General features: G+C 45.7%; 1 protein-coding gene across 1 annotated transcript in view; it reads right to left on the bottom strand.

Annotated features, from left to right (window-relative positions):
• Positions 1-19779, bottom strand: part of XDH (xanthine dehydrogenase) — a 59986-nt gene that overhangs the window by 18332 nt on the left and 21875 nt on the right. The window contains exons 10-23 of the mRNA XM_065927402.1: positions 17783-17875; positions 17056-17207; positions 15713-15806; positions 14258-14367; positions 12306-12490; positions 10523-10697; positions 9105-9188; positions 7157-7326; positions 5642-5765; positions 3780-3899; positions 3203-3299; positions 2172-2296; positions 1321-1454; positions 862-949 (exon numbers count right to left, since the gene is read on the bottom strand). Of these exons, the coding sequence (XP_065783474.1) occupies positions 862-949; positions 1321-1454; positions 2172-2296; positions 3203-3299; positions 3780-3899; positions 5642-5765; positions 7157-7326; positions 9105-9188; positions 10523-10697; positions 12306-12490; positions 14258-14367; positions 15713-15806; positions 17056-17207; positions 17783-17875 (1751 nt within the window). The remainder of the gene's footprint in view (positions 1-861; positions 950-1320; positions 1455-2171; positions 2297-3202; positions 3300-3779; positions 3900-5641; positions 5766-7156; positions 7327-9104; positions 9189-10522; positions 10698-12305; positions 12491-14257; positions 14368-15712; positions 15807-17055; positions 17208-17782; positions 17876-19779) is intronic.

The following is a 19779-nucleotide window of genomic DNA, read 5'->3' as shown; positions in this document are numbered from 1 at the left end:
ATAAGACATCACACCATGAAATGAAGGAGAACTTAAGAGATCCGCAGACTTCACAGGTAAAGAAGGAAGGAACTAACATCTCCCACTGATGGACCCTTCTCCCTGCACTTGTCCTTCTTCCTCTCTACTCCTGGCTTCTGTTCTACCAGCAGAAGTGAGGAGGTAGAAAAGAGAGCACTGGTCATGACAGGCCAGGGAGGAGAATGTTGGGAAGAGAAACCAGAGACCCGCTCATAGCTTTTGGGCAGCAGACAGCAAAAGTTATACTTTGCACAAGCATGAACATGCTTCCACATCCCTAACCTCGTGTGAACTAGCCAAACAAAACCTGACAGGTCATTTTGTGAGTTAGGAACCTGAAATCTCCAAAGACCAAGTTACTTGCTTGGAGCCCACAAGAATTTGGGAATGAGAAAAACAGTAAAACAGTTTCTTTTGGTAAGTCAAGTCATGGAATGAAGTCAGAAGAGGCCAAAGAGGAGCTCTTCAAAACCAGCTTGTGCAGACAGAGGGCTCCCAGGATTATAGCACATTAACGTTAGGCCACTTTGCAGAATGGATTTACCCCAGGTCTGCTGATAAATTGTGTTTAAGCCTGAGTGGACAAAGACAAGATTTGGACCACAGCAGTTTCACAGTAGTCGTGCATAGCAACCTGGGGCATCTCCTGGGAACTGGCCTGCATTACTCTCCTATGTTGCTGTTGGCTGATTTGAATTTCTCTCCTTGCTGTTTCTTCTTTGAACTTCTATAGGTTGTCATGAGAAAAATTAGAGTATATCCCAGGATCCCTGAATCTTCATCCCCAGTTTCCTAAGCAGATGACACTGCGCACCCAGCACAACCCCTGACATCTAGAACCTTGTATCTGGCCAAGAAGGGGTGTCTGCCGCCAGTTATCAGCATATCCTCATCACGATCCAGCATGCAGCGCACTGGGTGTCCGGTCCTGGGGGAGACACCAGAGTGTGAGAAATCTCTGCAACAACCAAGCCCGGTGAATCTCAGAGATAAAAACTGCAAGGAAGCCTTCTTTTTCCACCAGGACACTGTGCTGGACAAGGTAGAGGTATACGAGTGTGGGTAATGGGGTGTGGGGTGTGTCCTTGCCATCAGGGTCCTCACAGCTGGATAGAGGAGATAAGACGTGGACACAACGAGCCAGGTGATACTGCCTTCACCCCTATACTCAAGAGTTCTATAAACAGAGGGCTGTGCAAATTCCAAGCAAAGGCTATCTGCTTCCCAACAAAGGAAACCCAGGAAGTCTTCCCAGCAGAGGCAGCCTTGTTTTTCTCCCCAGAGCCCATTGGAACTCACTTGTAAGCAGCCAGGGCCACAGCCACAGTCACCAGGGTGCTCCGGGTCTCCTTCCCTCCAAAGCCTCCTCCCATTCTCTTCACTCGGACCAAAATCCGGTTTACTGGAACCCCCAACATTTTTGCAACAAAGGACTGTGGCCGAAAGAACAAAATACTCTCAGTGAATGCATCACCAGGACTTTCTTCATGCTTGACCCAGAGCCTACCTGAGACACAGAAGCCTAATTATTGCTGTGAATTCTGAAATCCCTTGATTCAAGAGTCCCCCTCCTGTCCCAGGGCACTCGTTGGGTAGTGGTGCCAGGGTCCAGCACACATCAGTTACTGACATGTTTGTTTACTTGTTTTAATCAGAGGGGTGAGCAGCTGTCCACAGCATACTATCAGGGTCAAAACTCATTCCATTTAGCCAAGAATTGGTGGGTCACGAGGGGAAGACCAGTTGCCAAAAACACTGGCAACCATTGTCATGTTACACACAGTGGAGAAATGAGGACTAGCTGAGCCCCCGCAGATCATCTCGTGGTCCCCATGGCTCTCATTAAGCTCAACTCCTTCATTTAACAGATGAGGAAACTGAGGTCAGATATGATCTGACCAACGCAATACAGCACTGGAATGACAAAAGCTAACACTTTCTAGGCTCTATCCAAGTTTTAAAATTTATCTAACCATTACAGCATCCATGCCAGGCCCTGTTTTATAGATGAGAAAGGTTGTATAACAAGTTCAGTCATACCAACTTGTTGGAGCCAGGGCCTGGCTTCAGACTACCACCCTCACGTCCCCTCCTGGACCAGCCCATGTCTCCCTCTCCCCCGGCCCCTTGTTGACCTGCTGGACTCCTACCTGGGTTTTCGTGGCATTCTGTGTGGACGCAAAGAGCTCCATCTCCCCTGCCTCGCCTTTCGGAACAGCTATGGTACAGTGAGTCTCCATGTAGAAGTGCTCTTGGCCACCAATGTAGAGCTCACCTGGGGAAGCAACAACACTCCCCACAGTGAACCCAGTGCTACAGAGGCAGCGAGCTTGCTTAAGGAGAGAATGTACTTGTCCAGGGTCCTGGGCAGCACCAACGGTCCACAGGTAGCCTTTCAGTTCCCTAACCAGGATGGGCAAGAGTCTCAAAGTCTTAGCCGTCTGGCAGCCAAACCCCAACGAAGAAACCAAGACAACACTGACATACGTCAGCTGTGAAGCTTTTGTCTCACTTCAGCCAGTGGAAATCAAAGATTTTTAAACTACCATTGTAAACCTTTTAAAAAAAAAATAGAAAAGGAGTTAATGAATGTGATTGAACAGCTGAAAATAAACTGCATCTTCCAGAGCTGAGGCTGTCAGGCCAATTGGAGAGCTGGCTTACTAGTTACAGCAATGCACAGAAATCAGTGTAAAAAACAAACCCCAAAGGGGTATGATCAGTAGCCTTGCCCTAGGATGCGAGCTCTGGACCTAATTGCACAGTGGGGGAGGGAGGGGGTGAGGAGAGGAGATAGCACTAGCTGTCAATGGGTGAGGACTGCCTTCGTGCAGATAGGGAGGACGAGGATTCTGTGTAGCTGGAAGCCTGGCGGACCGAAGGCTGGCCAGACATCTGTGACCCTTATCTTCTCTAGACAGTCTTCCAAATCCAGCATGCCATAATCTCTCCAGAATCACTTAGGTATGTCCGGTCTAGAGACAGGAGAGTGGAGACTAAGATGTTGACGTTCCTTCTTTCCCAGCCACCTGTCTAGTATTTTTTTACAAACATCAGAAAGATTCTTCTGTTAAGAAATGTCGGAAAATCACTTCCTTGCTGCAGGGCTCTGGTACATCTCTTAAATTTCACTCAGAAACCAGGGCCACCACATTCCCACCATTGCATGGTGCAGCCATACCTGAAACCACATTATCTGCTTCTGAAAACCCCTTCTTGAGGTCTCCTTTCTCAATCTTCAGCTCAGATCCATAAAAGGAATTATTTTTTATAGCATCCTGAGGATTAGAAAGAAATTCAATGACTTGACTTTAAAGGATGGAAGGTGAGTTTAAGGGGCTGGGGAAAAGAAGCTCTTGAATGATTACTTCTTTCTCCTCACGTAAATCACACAGGCATCTCTATGAGTATTTTACACAGGCTAAAAGTAAGCTCAGTTGTAGCCCAGGGTGTCCTGTGTCTCTGTTTCCTCAGATATAGACACATAACCCTGGTTCTTGGGGAAAAGCAAAGGACCTCTCAAGAAATCAGTTGAAATTGAAATTGGAAAGGAAGAACTCAGTTTGGCCATTAGTGGACTGAGTCTAGGATCATGATGGGGGAGAGTCACAGGATCACATAATCACAGGACTGGAGGAGATTTAAAAGCCTATCTGGGAAAATCCCACCTCACCTCACATCTCCTCTAGAGGATCTTAATAAAGGTGCCTCCAGGAACAGGAAGTGTTCCCCTCTCCAGCCAGCCCACCCCCAGTTACCTCAATGGTGATAATGGCAGGAAGATCCTCGTAGGTGACTTTCACCCCATGAGCAGCTCTCTGTGCGTGTTCTGGGGTGTCAGCGACCACAGCACCAATGATGTGCCCAACGCAAGTCACCTAGGAGCAGAGTCACATGGTTAAAGAACATAACACATTCCTCATGAAGCAAATTATTTTGGATTGTTCAAAACAGCAAAGGAAGTCCCACCCCCATAGTTTTCTAAGGTACATTTAAGGAATGTCCTGAGACCGTTTCATGTTCTTATTCTACTACTGGGGGCTATGTGCTTCGTCCTAAGGGATTAGAATCAGCAGAATTGGAATTGGACTTGGAGAGAACTAGTCTCAGGATGGCAAACTTGATTCATCTCCAGGGCTGATTCTGAGGGCAACCTGTTGATAAGCTGCTCAGGATAAAGCGTGGTGATTGGTTAGTGATGTTTGCCATGCACAGCAGAAAGGAAAGCGTGGCATCATGAAGTGCATCTGTCCACTCAGATCCACATAGCACCCTTGTTCTTCATATGAAGAGATGGAAACCAAGGCAGCAAGATCTAAAGTGGCTCGTTACTGGACCATAGCTAAGTCTTAATCTCTGACTTGGAGTATTATTTTCTTTCTACCACTCCACTCTTTTTCATCTTCTCTTTCTCAGATTTATACAAAAGTTTCTCAAAGGGCAGCAATCATGTCCCATAGTTCATCTAGATGCCCCAAAGCGGTAGTTCTCAAATACTGGTTCTTAGTTACGATAGTCTATAAGCCAGTTTTTTGGGTTGCTAGATTTATAAGCTAATTAATAATTATTGTTTTCTTTTCATTGGATGAGCTCATTTTCTATTTTAAAAACTTTATGTATCTCCTTCAGGGATGTTTTCCAACATCATCCCAAAAATTAACAACAACAAAAAATTGTCCAGCTCATCACTTTGGAATATAATATTTCTTGACAATAAGGACCAATATTTAACATGTCTGTCTCTCATAATTACCTCTTTAGGACTCAATTAAGCTCTTGACTTAGCTAGTTAGCATAGAGGATGTTGAACCTGGATGACTCTCACTAACCATAATTATGGTCTTAGACACTCTTGAAGTTTGTAAAGCAATTTATCTTCTATCAAACGCTCTCCTTTAGTTCTAATGACTCAGGGTTGTAGTTTTGAATTCTCTCCTTCATGTTTACCTCAGTAATGAGTTGAATTTGTCCTTAAGCAACACCTACTCACCGTCAACTTGCAATATTTGATCTGTACTGGAATTACAAAATGACTATCTGAGAACTATCCTATAAGTATACAGGTTTTTGTAGCACCTGCCTTGAATGCTTAATTTTTTTGGGGGGGAGGCAGAACTCCATATATGGTTGAAATCAATAGTTAAACTCTCATGTAAGTGAATTATCAGTTCACATAGCAGTGGTAGTATAATTGTAATTTTTATTCTGTTTACTTTCTGCTTAATGTATATATTAATATATACAATACATTCTGCTTAATGTATTTTTATTTCCTTTTAATAAAAGAGCTTAATATTATACCCTACGAACCTGATTTTTAGTTAAAATACAGTCACCAGCCTTTTTTTTAATGCCACTCTAGCATGGAGTCATCTTACCATGTCTGATACTAAAAACAGCAGCCATCAATTAAATACATAAGTACACCTTAAGTTAAAAGTGCTACCAGGCATATCTCTCCCTTTACTGATTGTCCCAAATACTGCCCAATTGGATGATGGCCACAATAAGTGCAAATGCATAAATCTTTTCAAGATTAGGGGTCTGAAGAAATGAACACAAATTAAAGCTTAAATACTCCTTCCACTGACTTCATATTAAAAAAAAATCCTAGATATACCTTATCCTTCGCAAAGACTGTCTCATCATTAAAAAGTCCAGTTTCATTACTCCCAGGAATATCATCAGCAGAGAGAAAGCAAACAAACCCTGGCACTTTCTGAGCTTCTGACACATCAATGGACCTGCAAGAAGGAGGAGCATGAGGAGTCAGGAAGGAAAACTGAAGCAGAAGACCTTTCACCTGAGAAAATGCCGAACTAGGCCACACCTGTGTGTCAGTCATTTTTTCCCCCAAAGATTGTATGGTAGAGAAAATCTCTGAGATACCTTCAACTGTATTTTGATACCTTATAAATCTTGCTCCCTGTAGTTCCCCATCCAATACCATCCATCCCTTTGCAGGAAGAACAGATACTATCATCTAGAAGAGAGAGCTATATCCTTGAAGGGTCCACTGATAGAATTCAATGATCCATGAACTTAAATGGGAAAACATTTTCCTCTTTAAAAAAATGTGACCCATTAACCAATCAGATAACTTTATCTTCTTTTTCACAGGCTTTCCTTCACCCTAATTCTTCTCCTTTCTCCCTCCTAACCTATCCTATTTGGCAAATGCTCCACTTACCATGTGGAGGCCATGAGCTGGGTGCTAGGGGGGATATAAGATGAATAGGACAAGTCTGTCCCCATGGGCCTTGTACAGACCCTATTCTGGTCTCCACGTACAAGGGAACCAAACAGCATTTACTCTGGAGAGCTCCAACTAACACCCACATCATAGTTAATATAACCATCCAGAATCAGCATGTTAGGGCTCTTGCTCTACCACTCAGTTTCCTTATCTGGGACATGGGGACAAGAATAGGCCCTGCCTATAGGGCTTTGTAGAGGAATAGATAAAGCATCATGTATAAAATGCTTAAACCAGGCTGCAGCAAACATTAAGTGTGACATGAGTATCTATTCTTTATTATCATCATCTTAGAGGTGGCAATTCTTGCCATTTGGGCTTTCAAAGTCTAATAAACAAGTGCAAGTGACTGTTCTCTACTGGGTCCTTTGTGGACACTATCATTTTAAATATGCTATTATACATGGGGAAAATGAGAGCTTGTCAAGAGCTTGGTTTGACAAGGCCAATGTCAATTTGCTAGGCACTGGAACAGGAAGTCAATGCCAGCCATGCTAAAGCCTCCTTCTTCCCTTTAGTACTGACTCAAGTTTTCATGAAGATTTGTACTGAAGTTTAGCCCATTTCCACAGTGTAGATCTAAGAAAGGTCTTTCAGCAGTTCCTCATTACTTTTTGGGCCAAGTGTAACATCCCTGGTCAGCACCCCTAAGGTTTTCCTGATCTGGGCCCTGACTATGTCTTCATTATCATCATCCCACCCTCCCAGGAACCACTGAACCCCTCTTGTATCCTGCTCCTCTCCTGTCTGGGTTTAACACAAGTCGCTGTGCTCCTCTCTGAACCAGGAGGCCCTGGAGAAGGCTCATTGTTGTGGCATCTCCAGTGCCTGGCGGGTGCTCCCAGCACCCTCCTCCCCAAGTGTTTTCACTGCACGCACTTGATCTTGGCGTGGGCCCGGGTGCTGGTGACCAGCCGGAGGAACAGCTCATTCTCGTAGCGAGGGATGTCGTCACAGTATACGGCTTCCCCAGAGGCTTGCATGGCCGCGGCCAGGTGGGGCAGGGGCCGGCCCACTGTGTCCTCCTTGGACTGATCCTTGGGCACCTCCTGGAACAACATGGTCACCGATTTCAGAGGACACTGTTCCTCTATAGGCCCTGGGGAACCGTGGAGAGCTTCAGGCCAAAGCAAATGTGAGGAATAAGAATGGAGGAGGCAGGAGGGCCCAGGGGCAAGGAAACAGGAGGCAGGTTAGAAGTCACTTGAAGGGTGGTACAGTCATCCTCAGTATCTGTGGAGGACTGGGTCCAGGACACCCCCTGGAGAACAAATCTACATGTGCTCAAGTCCCTCTATAAAGTGGTGCAGTACAGTCGGCCCTCTGTATCCATGGATTCCACATACACAGATGAGGGTTAACTGTATACAGGAACAAACAAAACAAGGAGCTTAAAGGTCCGTTTGTTGGAGGTTGGGTAAATAAACTATGCTGTGTTCACAGGTTGGAATAATATACAGTTGCTAAGAGCTATTTTTGAAGAATTTTAATTAGAAGGAAATGCTCATGTTAAGTGTAAAATCAGGACACATACTATTGTATGTGTACATGCAATGATTCAAATTCTGTGGGAAAAACACTGTAAAATGCAAATATGTCCATATATGCATAGGGGGAAAATGGAGAGCAGTACACAAACATATGGGCTTCCCTGAGAGTTCAGGTGGGAAAGAATCTGCCCACAATGTAAGAGACTCGTGTTCCATCCCTGGGTCAGGAAGATGCTCTACAGAAGCAACTAGCAACCCACTCCAGTGTTCTTGCCCAGAGAATCCCATGGGCAGAGGAGACTGGTGGGCTACAGTCCACGGGGTCGCAAAGAGTTGGACACGACTGAGCAATTGACTCTCTCACTGTTTCACACAAACATAATAATAATTTTCTCTTGGAGGTAAGGTTTGATGTGATTTCTATTTTCTTCTTTATGTTTTTCTATATTTTTTAAAATGTTCTAAAGTGTATTCAGTTTAAAATAAAATTCTGTTTTATGTGTTTTTTTCAAAATAACAATAATGATGGCTAGTATTTATTTAGAGCTTACTATATACTGGAATTATCTAAGTTATTTACTTTTATTAACAAATTGAATCCTCAAAACTGTGCTGTGAAACAGGGACCCACCTTACCCACATCTGCAGCTGGGTATAATTATCTTGCCCAAGAGGCACAGAGAGAAAGTCACTTGTCCAAGTGTACACAGTTATGTGATGGCAGAGTTTGGATTCAAGTCCTGGCCGTCAGGCCCAGAGTTCTCGTTTTGGATTGTTACACTTGAGAGCAGAGGTCTACAAATTGTGGACAATGGCCAAATCTGGCCCACTCTCTGCTTTTATAAATAAAGTTTTAGTGGTACACAGGCATGCACATTGATTTATGTGTTGCCTCTGGCACCTTTTGTGCTACAGTGACGAAGCTGAGGAATTGTAGCAGAAACTACGTGGCCCACAAAATCCGAAAAGTTGATCCTTTACCTAGTGCCTCTCAAAAAATTACTGTTAATAGAAAAAAATTTTTTTTTAAATTTTGTTTACTTGGTATGCTCAAGAGAATGCCTGGCTTTGCACATTAGCCCATAGAGGAACCAGAAAAAAACAAAATGGAAAAAAAATTTAAGGAGCAGGTGAAGGTGAGTAAGCCCAAGAGAGAAATGAGGTGAGCTTCATTCACATTAATATAATTCCTGTTTCCTCCACTAGACATTTATGCACAATGATAAGGAGCTTTAAGCAGTGACATACAGTGTGAATCAGTCACTTGCCAATGGTCAGCATCATCTGAGGTGGCCTGAAAGGGCCCCTGATATTAGCCACATATGGTTTGTACTCACTTGGAAGAGCTGGATGTTGGCTGGAGGGTCTTTCTGAAAGAGTAAAGTGGCGCTGGTGTAGGTGGGGTCCAGTTTACCACACTTCTGTGGAGACAAGATGACAGGTGATCATGACTATTTCTATCACTGGTTCCAACCTTGGTTGTCCCCAAGTGGTGAAAGTAACAACTTTCTCATCTCCTCATCTGCACTCCTCCTGATGCTGGCTGGATCTACCTCAACATTTTATCGTGGGCTCTGTCAGCTTCTCGTCTCCCATCTCTGCACCCTACTTCCTCTGACCCAACCAAGGCTTCCTTCCTTCCTGCATTGATGTGTGCTTCTCTGTTGGGAACATCCTTCTCCCCCAGCCTTCCTGGAAAAGTCGTTATTTTCCTTCTCAATTTTGTGGGAAATATTTAATGTAGGGGAATTATTCATAATAGTAATATAATCGCAACAAAATTAAGTGGCATGTGAAGCTCTGTATGCCACGTGATACCAAATCTGTTCAGAAAATAATATATCCAGATCAAAAGACAGAAAGATGATAGGTTTATAAACCTATAGGTTTATAGACAGATGGAAGGGAGACAGAAAGGGAGAGACGGGGCAGACAAAAAGGATTACACACAGATTGGACAGATAAACATGGGGAAAAGATCAGAGGAATAAGCAAAAATACTAACAGTAGTTTTATCTAAGATCTGAGAGTAATTTTAATTTTTTCTTTATACATTTTTGTATTTCTAAAGTCTTCCACAAGTTTTTTACTTCCATAATCAGAAAAATTATGATGAATGTTTATAAAAGAGGTATCTCACTCTGCTGTCCCCACAGATGTGAAGCATTTTCTCCTTTGTGCTCCCCGCTCCCAACTCCATCTCCTCAGTAGTCACACCAGGCTGGCCGTTATTGATCCTATTCTCTCCCACACTAGGCCGCCCACCATGTGCAGTACAATCTTATGACATAAAAAGTATAAAATAAATGCTTGCTGGCAAACCCACCTCAGGAGCTGGGCTGCACTTCAACTAGCACCCTCTCCTGAATGCACAACCCCACCTCACATCTTATCACACTAGATTCCCATAATCACATAATCAGAATCACATGATCACAGTTGTATCAGCTACACAGCAGAAGGATCATCAGGTCTACCCACCCCCAGATTTTACAGCTAATGCTTAGAAAGAGTGGTGACCTATTCAAGTTCACATCATTGCTCTGTGTCTCGACCCCCAAGTTGGCTCCCATCTTCGTGTGACTCTCTAGGCTGTGTCCCTGGTCCCTACTCCTCTGTCCTTAGACATCCAGAGGAGAGGAGCATTTACCACCTGGTCCACAGTCCTCTCCTGCCTCGGCCAGCTTCCCAGATCCCGAAACACAAGTGCTACAGGAGCACACACGTGCTCGGCCTTGCCAGGCCCCACACTCACATCTTCCGAGTCCTCTTTGCCCAGTTTCTTCAGTACTGTCAGGTAGAACTTGAAGAAGAAGCTGAGGGTCAGGGTGCGTCGGAACTCAATCATGCCTCCAGGGGCGTCTGGGGATAAGGACAGTTCTTCCGCCAGACCTGCACACACGTCCTGTAGCAGCTTCTCATTCCAGAACCTGCCAGAGAGCAGGTCATGGGAGAGTGTTCCCAACCAGCTCTCAGAATCACTTGTGTGAGTGGAGTCATGAACCTCAGCTCAAAAAATGTGACTCAGATACTTATAGTTATGTGGCTTCACCTAGTGCTTCAGATAGTAAAGAATCTGTCTGCAATGCAGAGACCTAGATCTGATCCCTAGGTCAGGAAGATACCCTGGAGTAGGAAATGGCAACCCACTCCAATATTCTTGCCTGGAAAATTCCATGGACAGAGGAGCCTGGTGGGCTATAGTCCATGGGGTCACAAAGAGTCAGACACAACTGAGCAACTTTCACTTTCACTTCACACAAGTTACTTAACCTCCTTAAGGCTCAATTTCCTCTTCTTTAAGAATAAATGCAATTTTTAGAAGACCACACCAAAAAATAATAGTTAAATCTATTGAGTTCCTACAATACACTGAGCAATGTCCTAAGTGCTTCATATGAAACATTGTTTTTAATGTAAATTAAAAGGTACAGTAGGGAAAATTTTTATACTCACTTTACTATGACAAAACTGAGATATGGGAGAATTAAGTAACTTGATTTATATTAACCATTCGTTAAGTGTTCAAGCCAGGAATTGGAACCAAGGAGCCTAACTCCAAAGTTAAGCTTTATCTAGCCATATGGTTATTGTAAGGATTACATAGAACAGTACCAGCAAAGTGCTTGGTACAATTGCTGCCATATGGTAGCCTTAGTAATAGTAGTTGCCATACTAATAGTGTAGCAGCAGTAACAGTAGTAGTAGCAACAGCAATAGTAGTAGCAGCAATACTAGTAATAGTAATGCTAGCAGTGACAGAAGCATGAATAGTAGGAGTGGAAGCAATAGTAATAATAGTAGAAGCAGAAGTAATAGTAGAAATAAGAAAAGAATCATTAGTAATAGCAATAGTACAAGCAATACTACTAGTAGGAGAAGTAACAGCAACAGCAATAGTGATACTTCTATTAGCAGTAATAGTGGCGGCAGCAGTGCTAGTTGCAATAGTAATAGTTATTGTAGCAGTAAAGTAGTAGTAATAGCATTAATAATAGCTTCCATAACAGAAACATCAGTAGCAGTAACACTAGCAGTAGCAACAATAATATTACTAGCAGTAGAGACAGCATAGTAGTAGCAACTGTAATAGTAGCAGTAGCCACAGTAGGAGTATTAGTCATAGCAGTGATAGCAGTAGGAATAGCAGTAATGATAATAGTAGAACAATAGTAACAGTAGTAGAGGAATGAGATGAGTAGCACTAGCAGTAGTAACTGGAGTAGTAAAAGCAGCAGCAGCAGTAGTAATAGTAGTTGTAGCTGTAGAAATAAGTAGTAATAGTACCAACAGTAGCAGCAGCAGTAGTAATGCTAACAGTGGTTCAGCAGCAGCAACACTACTAATAGTACTACCACTAGTGGCAGCTGTAATCATGGCAGTAGTAGCAGCTCTTGTAGTAGCAGTGGTGTTAGCAGTAGTTGCAGCAATGGTAGCACTACTGGTCGTCATAGGAGCACTACTGCTCATCATAGGAGCACTACTGGTCGTCATAGTAGCAGCAGCAGCAGTAACTTTATTCCACTCTCAGCTCTTACTTTGACAGCTGCCTCCGCGTGGTCTTGAGGGCTGAGATGGTTCTGTCCGCCATTCCGCCATAGCAGAGGGCTAGCTCCTTTACCTGCGTGCTTCCTGGCTGGAACAGGACTCTCATGCCACAGGTCACCTTGGCTATGTCGTCTTCTCTCCGGGACGCCTGCTTGAATGCTGAGAAAAACTCACCCTAAAAATAACAGAAAAATACTTCTTTCTCACCTTGCTTTGCAAAGACTGCAAACAATGGGTCTGAAGCAGGGAGGGTGGGGTGAAGTCAGAAGACCATCACAGAGCAGCCAGGAACTGGTGGTAGGGGTCAAAGATGAGGACATAACTACCGCCTTTTCAGGAGGATTTCCAGGTAACATCCCCAGAAACTGGGAAAGCATCAGGGTTTCTGCCCATCAGTCAGGAAAACAGGAAGTCCAGGGACATAGCCAGGGGCTGTGCCAAAGCCTCTATCAACATGTCTGCCTCTCAAACAGATACAATGAGATGCCAAAGGGTGTTGAAACCCAGTGTCAGCTTGGGCCTCCATAGATGCTCTCCCTGACCTATCTCTCCTACCAGTCTACGGGCTTCAGTTAGATTTCTCTTTTCCTGAAAGAAGACTCACACTATGAAACAGTAGCTTTCTTTGTGCTTTGAGCATACACTTCCCCTGGGTCCAAGCCAGGCTCTGTCTTTGGAGATGGGAGGAGAGCGTGAGTCAGTTTCCAGGTAAAGATCCACCTGTGTCAGGTTCTGTGCAGGGTTTGAACTGTCCCTGGCACCAAGTTCTGATGAACATCAGTGGTGGGAGGTTTAAGGGAAAGTGTATTGAAGAAACACAATTGTTGAGGTTCAAAATGACCCCAGGCTTTTGTTGAAGAAGCCAAGGAGAGCCCTCCTGATGAGATTTCTGACATCTAACATAGCACTGGGGCTATGAGCCCAGAGCTTGAACTTGGTTCTGGAACAGAGGTTCCAACCACTTCCAGGACTATGCCAGCCCACAGCAACATTTTCCCCAGGGTGCATGCAGGGTCAGGGTCAGGCCATCAGCTGTTCTTTCTTGAGAAAGACTTCCAAATTCTGGGTATGAAAATCTTTCATTTATGAAATGTTTTTTGTTTATGTCTCTACCTGGGAGAATACAAACTGGACTGTTTCCTCCTTCTTTCCCCATCTCATAAGTTTTTTTTTTTTTTAAATCTATTGATTTATGACATACAAAAACTCTGGGAATCACTGTTCAAAATAGCCTATAAAGACAAGCTGGAAAATCATTAAGAAACCATAGCAGGGACATAACTGCTTTAATATAATCAGCATTCTCATTAAGGAGGTCAAAATCGGCAAGGGCAAACATGCCTTGTAACACGTGCTAGAGCACCAGCTCTGTAAACCCTTAATACTCTCCTTTACTACTGGTGCCCGGTCTCCCCCAGATCACTCTTCTAAAGGCCCATGGAATGTGTAGGACAAAACCACACCAGGTTAGGATACCACAGGCCCCAAGGAACATGAACAAGGTGGCCAGAGGAGCCCAGACCTGCCCCACCAGGCCAGAAAACCCTCCCACTAGCACCAGCTAGTGATCCCCACTGGCTCCCAGACACCTGCCAGGAACCTAATGAATTCTTTCTTTCTGGTCCTCGCAATAATCTTCACAGTCAGTAAACATGGGCCCACTTTACAGATGAGGATTTGGGGCTCAGAAAGATGAATGACTTGTTCAGAACCATACATCTACCTATCTGGTTTCCTTGCCTATGCCCTGTGCCCAATACCCTGAAACTCCTCTTTGTCCAAAAAGGAATATGGTTTGTTAATAAAGGCCAGGCTCAGAGACGAGAACATCAGTGTTAAAGTGGAGAGATGCTAAGTGTGGTCCCCGAGGCAAACTCTGGTCTCTTTATCTGGAGCCTGGCCGGAGCAGGGGTGATTTGGGTTGTTTCTGACAGCATCTTACCTCCCTGCTGTAGGGGATCTCAATGGAGAGCAGTATCTCCTCTGGACCCAGCAGGGTCTTTCTGTAGCTGGGGAAGAAGGTGTGGTCCATTGGAACCGTTCTTCTGGTGCCTGTACAGAGGCAAGACAGACAGGGAGCAATGTGAGAAAGCATAGGACAGATCACCAGGGGAATTCTCCTTCCTGGCCCCTGATGCCCACAGTCAGAGGGAGTGGCTGGCACAACAGGGACCCAGGTGCTCCCTCTGAAACCCCTAAGCATTGGTGTGCTGGTGACTGTTTAACAATCAGTTCTTTAAGAAAAAGCCCTGACTCGTAGCATTCACAAGCTTCTGTGGTATAAATACTTCTACAACGGCCATTGTCAAGCTACCAGAGCAGCATAGCTCAGTGTGAAGATGAAAAGAGGGTAGCGAAGAGTTGACACAGCAGGCCTGCCATCCTGGGAGAGGTCTGCTTACAAGGCTGGCCACTGGCTGTCCTCTGGGACCTTAGGTTTCAGGAGAGTTCCCACCATTCCCTCAAAAGACCAGCTCACAATGCCTAAAATGTTTGTACAAATCACACCTGACTTTCCTTCTGGGAGTCTGGACTTCTGGTACGTGCCAGGCAGGGCTACATGACCAGCCCCACTAAAAGCCCTGGGTGCTGGGTCTCTAACGAGCATCCCCAGTAAACAACCCTTCACGTGTGTGGTCATGGCTCAACTTATTCCCAGGGAGAATGAGTGTGTCTCGTGTGACTCCCCTGGGAGGAGGCCCTGGAAGCTAGTGCCTGGCTTCCTCCACCCCATGCCTCTTTTCCCTTTGCTGATTTTGCTCTCTTTCCGCCTGCTGTAATAAGTCATAACCATGAGCAGACTCAACACTGAGTCCTGTGAGTCTTCCTTGTCCTCCTGAAAGTCATTATACCTAGAGGTGGTCTTGGGGAGACCCTTGAGCAAGGAAAGCGGCACAGGAGTGAACTATTACATAGCATTTCCAGTCTACAAATGGAATAAATGGAAATAAACTCAAAGATATAGACAGCTATAAAATGAGGGGAAATAATGAGGAAATGGTGAATTTTGAGTATTTATTACCTTTGTTTTTAATATAATTTCTTTCATTGTGAGGGTATATAGTTTAATGTTTAATAATGGCCATGTTTAACAAATGCTCAGACTCCCTGAAAACCCAGCCATCAGCTATGCTGAGTGGCATACTCTGGCCCCAGCACACACCACTGAGTATGCCATCTGGGTGACAGGTCCTATTGTGAATTTTTAATAAAGTGATGGTCCAGCCCTCCTGACCCCCAGCCTGGGTGCAGCTCCTTTTGTAGTTTCCAGGGATCCAAGTTTTAGGAAAGCTGCGTTATTGAACTTTGGGTTCTGTTTCTGCAGAAAGTGACTTCTCCTGTGAGACTCCACTCCAGCCCTGGCCCTGTTTCCTGACCTCTGCATGAGGCAGCTCACCTCTGGACACGATGGTCAGCTTGGTCCCGCTGGCCATGAACACAGGGTTGAGGTCGGAGATGGGGCTGGCTGTGATGATGTTCCCTCCAATGGACTAGGACAAGCATGGAGAATGTGTAAGAGCCCACCCCAGCAAAGTCCAGCTCACACATCTGGCTCCTGAATGTGGAAGGTGGGGGACATCTGCTGAAGGGACAGCTCTGAGGTCCTCCACCCACCGTAGGCACAAGACCAGCACAGTAAGAACCCGGGCGTTCGGGCAATATGCAAAACTTGAGATTCCAACGCCTGGGGTTGGGTCCCAACTCTGAAGTTTACCTACATGTAACCCAGGATCAGCTCCTTTAAATTTGTTTGTTTGATTGATTTCACCCAACCTTTTTCTGAAAGGTCTGAGATGGTTTATCACTGAGGCTGTAGGAGAGTTCGTGAAAGAGAAATAAAAGACAAAGATCAAGGAAAAAGACTGGGAAGTCTTACGGATGAACAATGTGTTCTAACTGAGCTTCCTTGGCAAAGAATATAAGGACAATCAGACACAGAGTTCCCATTATTAGAAAAGGGGAAGAAAACCAGTTGCTCCAGGAAAAAAAAAAAAAAATCCTTCCCACAAGTAGATTTCATCTGAATTGGGGAACTTAGTAGAGTTTTCTGGGTTTGCATCTCCTTATCTATAATTGGAAGAGGTGCTTGAGGTAGGGCAAGGGGAATGGGAGTAGGTTGTTTTGCTTTGCTTTTTGTTCTAATTTAAATCAACAGCTACAACAGTAGAATGGAAGGGTCAGCTTTTCTCCCAACCCTATCAAGAGTTGTGAGACTCAAATGGCGCCGAGTGTGAGAACGCCGTCTGCAAACCCTGGGTTTGGGGGCTCGTCTGAAGGCTGCTTGCAGTCAACACATGGGCCTCTCTCTCCTCTCAAGGGGCTTGACCTCTGATTCTCCCCCTGACTCTGAAAGGCAGTCCGCCTTCCTATTTTGGCTTCGCCCTAACTTATCTCTCATCCACCTGCTGGCAGCCTCGGCTACGTTCAGAAATAGATGGGCAGGCGGCTCCATCTCTCCAACCTCAGGGGTAAAGATGGGGTCACAGCAGGAGCACCCCCCAGGGTGGCCCTCGGGTCACATCAGAAGCACCTGTGGGACTTGTTAAAGCCTGACTCCGGCGCTCCAACCCAGATCTGCTGTAGGTTCTCTGAGAGCAGGGTTCAGGAATCTGCATTTTCAACAAGCCCCCAGGAATTCTAGACGCAAGTTTGAGGTCTATTCGGGCTGTAATAGAACCCAGATGGCCCCCTCACCTTGTGAGGAAAGTGCCCGTCCTGGGCCCCTAAATAGGGACTCACCGCCACAGACTTGACCTGCTTCCCAGCGAACCAGCGCAGCTGCTCCAGGACTCCTCGGAACACCTCCGTTTTCTGGGTGGGAAGCTTGGCAACTGCCTCGAGCAGGGTCTTTTCCACAGAGCTCAAGGGACAAGCGGCTCCGAAGGAGATCCCTGAGAACACAAGCCCGGAATGACAGCCATTCACCTCACAGCTCAAGAAGCACTTCCATACACAGCTCCTAGGAAGCGCCACAGCAGCTGAGTAAGGATGAACCAGGGTGCACGTCCTTACATGGATGCAGAAATTAAGGCCCAGAGAGGTCTGGTGACCCGCCCAATGCGACACAGTTAATAGAAGAGCCAGGCCTAAAACCAGAGTGCTTTTTCTCTAAACCAGTGACTCTCACCTCAATAAAATCAGATCTCTGAGGCTGAACTCTTGGCATTCCTTTTTTCAAAAGCACCCAACCCCACTTCCCTACCTACCCCCTATTCCCGTGAGTGAGTCTGTGTGCAGCCAGGATTGAGAACGATTACTGAAAATATCAAGCCCCAAGCCCATTGGCACCCGACCACTGATACTCAGCGAAGGAGAGAAGTGAGGGTTTCCGCTTCCCCGGTGCAGGGTGGCTCTTGAAAAAGCAGGCACAGCAGGAGCCAAAGGGAGGCTTTCCTGCTCGCCACCATCCTCTGCACAACCCGCCTCCAGGATCCCAGCCCCCTGTGGGGGGCAGGCCCCGCCTCACCCTCAGGTCCGTGCTCCACTGAATTCAGCTCAGGGACCCAGGCCGGGCAGATGATCACAGGAAACAGCTGGTTCTTGAACTTCATCTCAATGCCTCGAAAGAAACGAAAAGCCCCAAGTTGCAGGGCTCCCACCTCTGCAGACAGCACGGATTTCACATGCTCTGTGGGTGTCTCGGAACTTGGAGGTGCAATGGACCGAACATGGGATAAAGGGCAGTTTCCACATGATCAGCCAGGAAGCTATGTCTTTCTCTCTCTCATCGGAACTCAAATAAGATGAACTTGACTTCATGTGTGTGTGTGTGTGCATGTGTGTTTATTCACAATATTAGAAAAAGGGCATGAAAATAAGTCAGAAACCCTTCTAAACACTTTACATATTTTAACTCATTTTATCCTCACAATAACCCTATGAAATACTGTGATTTTCTCTGCTCATAGATAAGAAGGTTTTTCTTGGTGGCTCAATGGTAAAGAATTTGCCTGCAATTCAGGAGACATGGGTTTGATCCCTGGGTTGGGAAGATCCCCTGGAGAAGGATATGTCAACCCACCCTAGTATCCTTGTCTGGAAAACCCCATGGACAGAGGAGCCTGGTGGGCTACTGTCTATGGGGTCGCCAAGAGTCAGACACAACTGAGCCACTAAACAACAACAACAATAGATAGGAAACTGGAGCACAGGGAGGTGAAGTTTCTTTCCTAAATTATACAGCTAAGAATGGGCACATTTCAGTACCAGGGCAATTATTAGAGTTGGGATATAATAGTAATACAATATGAAAGTCTAACATTCAGACAAAAAGGAAAAATGACTGAGAGAAAAATTCAAATCAACTCCTAGGTTCCAATATCTGTCTGAGTTCTTACGGTGCATGGCTTGATGGGACCGAACGTCTGTGTCTGATTTCTGTCCTTCCAGTGAACCAAGTAAGAAACCTCTCTGAACAGACCTGACTCTGTTCCTCAGACCGTCAGCACAGCACCCCTCCCAGCCCCACCCACAGGGTTGTACATAGAAAAGTTTAAAAAGGAAATATCTGTGCATCGTCCCCCATCTTCTCATGTGCTGCAGAGGGTCTCTGAAGGGTGGAGCAGGCTTTGAGAAACCTCATCTGTTTGAATGTCAGCTCATAGAACGAAGAAGGGAGAGGCAGGCAGTAAGTGATTCATCTTGATAGGGTTTTCTCTATGCCCAGCTTCCCCCAACATCACGGCAGTAGATGGTTACACTGGGGCAGGTAGGGAGTGTGATGGTTACACTGGGGCAGGTAGGGAGTGTGATGGTTACACTGGGGCAGGTAGGGAGTGTGATGGTTACACTGGGGGAGGTAGGGAGTGTGATGGTTACACTCGGGAGGTAGGGAGTGTGATGGTTACACTGGGGGATGTAGGGAGTGTGATGGTTACACTGGGGGAGGTAGGGAGTGTGATGGTTACACTGGGGCAGGTAGGGAGTGTGATGGTTACACTGGGGGATGTAGGGAGTGTGACGGTTACACTGGGGGATGTAGGGAGTGTGATGGTTACACTGGGGAGGTAGGGAGTGTGATGGTTACACTGGGGGAGGTAGGGAGTGTGATGGTTACACTGGGGGAGGTAGGGAGTGTGATGGTTACACTGGGGAGGTAGGGTGTATGAGGGAAGCGGGGTGGAGCTGTGGAGTGATCTTAGGCAATTATTTCTAATTTGGAGCTTGTAATATCTTTGTGAATTCCTTTTCTCTTAAAATCTAACTGAGTCCAAGACATTGTGTGACTCTTGGTAAGGAATATACCATATATCCAAGGGCCCCAAAGATTCTTCCAGCCAGTCATTCTCCACCTTAGCTCATGTGACCCTGGACCCTTGAGTCTGGGCCACACAGGCCGTCACGATCACATCACCTGAAGCATGTCTCACGCGGCCATCCAGTGGGTCCTGCTATTGCAGCAGGGGACTCCATATGGCACGTGTGCTCAGCAGGGTTGCTCAGTTCTGCACTTCACCAGTACAC

The sequence above is a fragment of the Muntiacus reevesi genome, chromosome 3 (assembly GCF_963930625.1).
Source record: "Muntiacus reevesi chromosome 3, mMunRee1.1, whole genome shotgun sequence".
NCBI lineage: Eukaryota > Metazoa > Chordata > Mammalia > Artiodactyla > Cervidae > Muntiacus > Muntiacus reevesi.
This window is presented reverse-complemented; position numbering and strand designations above follow the sequence as displayed.